Raw genomic sequence first — 3,675 nt, forward strand, 5'->3', positions numbered from 1 at the left:
GTAACACGCGCGCACTCATGTATATGTAACCTCTTAGGAAGCTCATTATAGATATATTTTTGCCTTAGATAAAGAGCATTATTTAAGAAAAAACTTTTAAGCAGTATAAGACTGTTAACGTGAACGCACCAGATTAAGGAGCAGTAGAACTGTTATGAGGTAAAAACTAATGAAATATGCAAGGGTCCAGGAGCTTCCAGTCAAGACCTTGTAGCTCTGTATAAAATGTAGGACATTAGCAACTGCTGATACATCCATAACACGAAATTCACTTTAATGAACTAAAACAAATGGCAAGTTACATCTATTTAATATAACACTATCCCAAAATATAAGCATTACTAAACATTTTCTCTGAGCCAATTCATACAGATATTTGCTAATTCCTCTAACAACCGAAGGATGGTGAGAGCCTTGCCGGCAAGAAGGAACCTGCATGCTATAGTAAGCAGTTTTCCAGTACAGATCTTATTAAACCTAATCTCGCAGTTAAGAGAAACAATTCCAAATTGATGCTGTTAATGCTTGGCACTGTTGTACATTTAATTTCCCTTAAAGCTTTTATTTACATCAGGCAAGCTTTTCAAAGAGAATTAGTTGCCTCTCCATGCTTTTGTTCCTATCAAGTAAGCTTTACAAAGAGGTTAACTATATGTTTCTTACATTAGACCATAAATCTTATGGTGCTTCAAACCTTTCAGGTTTTAGATTAGTGTGTATTGCAATATTTTATACAAAATTTATCCCTAGGACCTATGTAGTAGGCTTCTGGTGATGATTGGTGATATGGTCAAAACAAACCAGAATGAATTTCTTAGATTAACTTCAAACTGCACTCTCTTTTCGCATGGACTAATCAGGGATTAAATATAGAGGTCTGGCGAGAAGGTTTGTTAAGATTGATCTCAAAAAAGATTTTCAAAGAAAAATAGGAAACTTTCCATATCATGAGTATGATGCGTGTTCCTCAATATCTAGATTGGCTAAATAATTATTCACATAAATGGCTCAGCTTCTAGTTCCTTCTACATCAGTTTTTGAATATAATACAACTGCTCAAATTTCCACTGGAAAAAAGTCCAAAACTTGCATTTCATGTACACAAAAGATTACCACTGCTAATCATGGGGACTCTATCATATCTATTATTCAATATAGATTAAGAGATTTAGTTTTAAACCTGAAAAAATCACATTAATCACTAATACCACCAGTCATAATGTAGGACAAATCTATTCCTCTTTACAGAGAAGCAAATACAGGTTCAATAATTTAAATATCTGTTGCATACTTTTGCAGGCTTATATGAAACAAGGACTGATTCAAACCAGTCTGACAGGTCAGTTTGAGCAGAGTAGACCAAACAGAACTCAGCCAATCCCAACAGAAAAGGAAAGAAATTTAGCAAGGGCCCTAAGCTCAGTTGATGATTAAGCCTAAGAGAGCCAAAACTAAATTTGTACTAGAAAATCTGACTTTATTATGCAATGGGAGACATCCAGTGAATAATCTACTACTTGCAAGTAAGTGTGGATTGGCGTGCTTGTATCATTGTAAACAGGCAAGGGGCTGTTAAATATACTTGTCTACTGTAGATGAATGTATTACATTGCTGTGCGTGGATAATATCTTTTCAATTTACTATGCACATTCTCAAAATATACATTACTGTCTATTTCTCATTTATTGTTGCTGCATTAAAACTAAATCAACATTTGTTAGTTCTGTTGTAAAGAGGGGAATAACATGGGATAGAGCAATCCAGGATCAAAAAGAATACAGCCCCACTAACAGCAAATTAATACTAAATTACAAACTAGGCGAGATAAAACCATAATATTACAAAAATATGTACAAATACTGATACTGAAAACATAATTACAAAAACGAAATATTTGAATGAGAAAACATAGGTGGCAAAACTTAGGTACCTGCATCCACACTTGCCAATTTCCCAACACCAACAAATTGAATAGTGTCACCATTCCACTTGGGTAGTCATTAAAGTTGAAAAGTAAGTAACTAGTTCTGTTAAGTATGCCAAATTGGCGAAAAGCCTCTCCATAATATACTGAAATATCATGCTAGCATCTGATATAAATTAAAAGTCAACAAAAAGATAAAGGATACTCATCATCAAAAAGATCAGTTGCCACCAATCTCGGATTACCAGAGTTTACAATCCCACCAAATAACTACAGATTAAATGCACTTTTTTAAAAGGTTTATCATCAATAAAGAAGAATAGAGGACAACTATTGCAACAGATTCACTATTCAAACTGTTTTCCGTTAAAGCAAATGAGAAGCATTATGTTTTTACAATTCTTGGTGTATAATTATGGTTTCAAGAGAAATTCATGAAAAATGAGTTTCCAGTCCATGCATATACACATGCAATAGAAAGTACTAATCACACCATATTTAATATGCTTATGTAAAATTACATATGTCATCCTTGTGTAGCATAGTGAGCATCTAGTCTGTTGAATGTATAAGAGAACAAAGAGAACAATAGGCTATAAGGTTAACAACTTCAAACACAATTGATCAGCAACTGCTACAATAAAGGATCATAAGGGAGTAGATGACGTCTACACCAAAATAACAAAATAAAACGAGCACATCATAACTTTCTATTGGTTACTCGTTGAAGTTGAACAGATTAAAGTGCGGTAAGAACTGCTGAAGTTTCCACCCACCCACCCACGCACAATAATGTACATAGCTGAGTGATGCTAGGTTACTATTGCATCAATTCAGATGGTACATTATCAGCGACACTAGTGTTACACCTGTTGGAGCTTGTAAGTGCCAAATTCATCCAAGTTTTCTCCAGAATCATCTTTTGTAAATTGATTCTTAAAGGAATTTCTTTTGACTGTGATTCAACAGCTCTTCTTTGCCCAACTATCTCTAATTGAGAGTATTGCGGTGGGATCAATATATGAAGGATTAAGATATTGCTGCAAAGAAGGGTCTTGGTGTAACGGCTACTTCTCCAATAGAAGGAGACTTCTCACTCTCATACCAATTCTTGCACATAACTCTTAATTGTACTGTCATGCAACATAATCTTACTTCCCACTCTAGTTCTTTTCTAAGTTTTAGCTAGTTCTCACATATTAACTCTGTGATATAACCTCTCCAGTCAAATATAGATAGTGGTGACTAATAATGTATATCAAGCAATTTTAACGCCTCCTTACATGGTCACATAAAAATACCTACAATAGGTCAGCACGTTAAGGCACAATAAATACATATATAGGATTGAATATTTCATGAGTGTCCAACCAAGGACTTCGTAAAATCTTGAAATTTTGCGCTGATATCATGTCAGAGTCAGAGTCAGAGTCAGAGTCAGAAAATCACATAAACCAAAGGCTATGCATATGGTTAGTGGAATAGCAATATATATCGATCAAATTTAAATATTTAACAAACTCCATATAACTCATAATTTGCAGTCAGGTTGATACTCAGATACTCCTTCATGGGTTGCAACCTTCGGTTATGCATATTAGGAAAAAGATAGGAAGTACTGCAAGTTGAACTACATACCTGTAAACCAAGAGAGCAATAGATGCAAAGCACGCAGAATATGATACCCAAGTATGGCATCAAACTTGGAATTAAGGTTAAGAAAGTTGCCACAAATGCTCTATAGCGTTAA

At 34.5% G+C, this 3,675-nt stretch overlaps 1 protein-coding gene across 3 annotated transcripts in view; it reads right to left on the bottom strand.

The window, feature by feature from the left end:
* LOC109851441 (two pore calcium channel protein 1-like) overlaps positions 15-3,675 on the bottom strand; it is a 10,019-nt gene continuing 6,358 nt past the window's right edge. For 2 of the 3 annotated variants that reach the window (XR_002249827.1, XR_002249828.1), the window contains 3 exons: positions 2,131-2,195; positions 1,932-2,022; positions 15-216 (listed from right to left, as the gene is read on the bottom strand). Coding sequence is in view for 1 of the 3 variants with exons in the window: in XM_020421572.1 (XP_020277161.1) it covers positions 115-216; positions 1,932-2,022; positions 2,131-2,195; positions 3,564-3,623 (318 nt within the window). In the remaining 2 variants the exon portion in view is untranslated. Of the gene's footprint in view, positions 217-1,931; positions 2,023-2,130; positions 2,196-3,563; positions 3,670-3,675 lie in introns of those variants that run through there. The other variant, XM_020421572.1, reaches the window with a different exon arrangement.

This window comes from Asparagus officinalis, chromosome 8 (genome assembly GCF_001876935.1).
Source record: "Asparagus officinalis chromosome 8, Aspof.V1, whole genome shotgun sequence".
NCBI lineage: Eukaryota > Viridiplantae > Streptophyta > Magnoliopsida > Asparagales > Asparagaceae > Asparagus > Asparagus officinalis.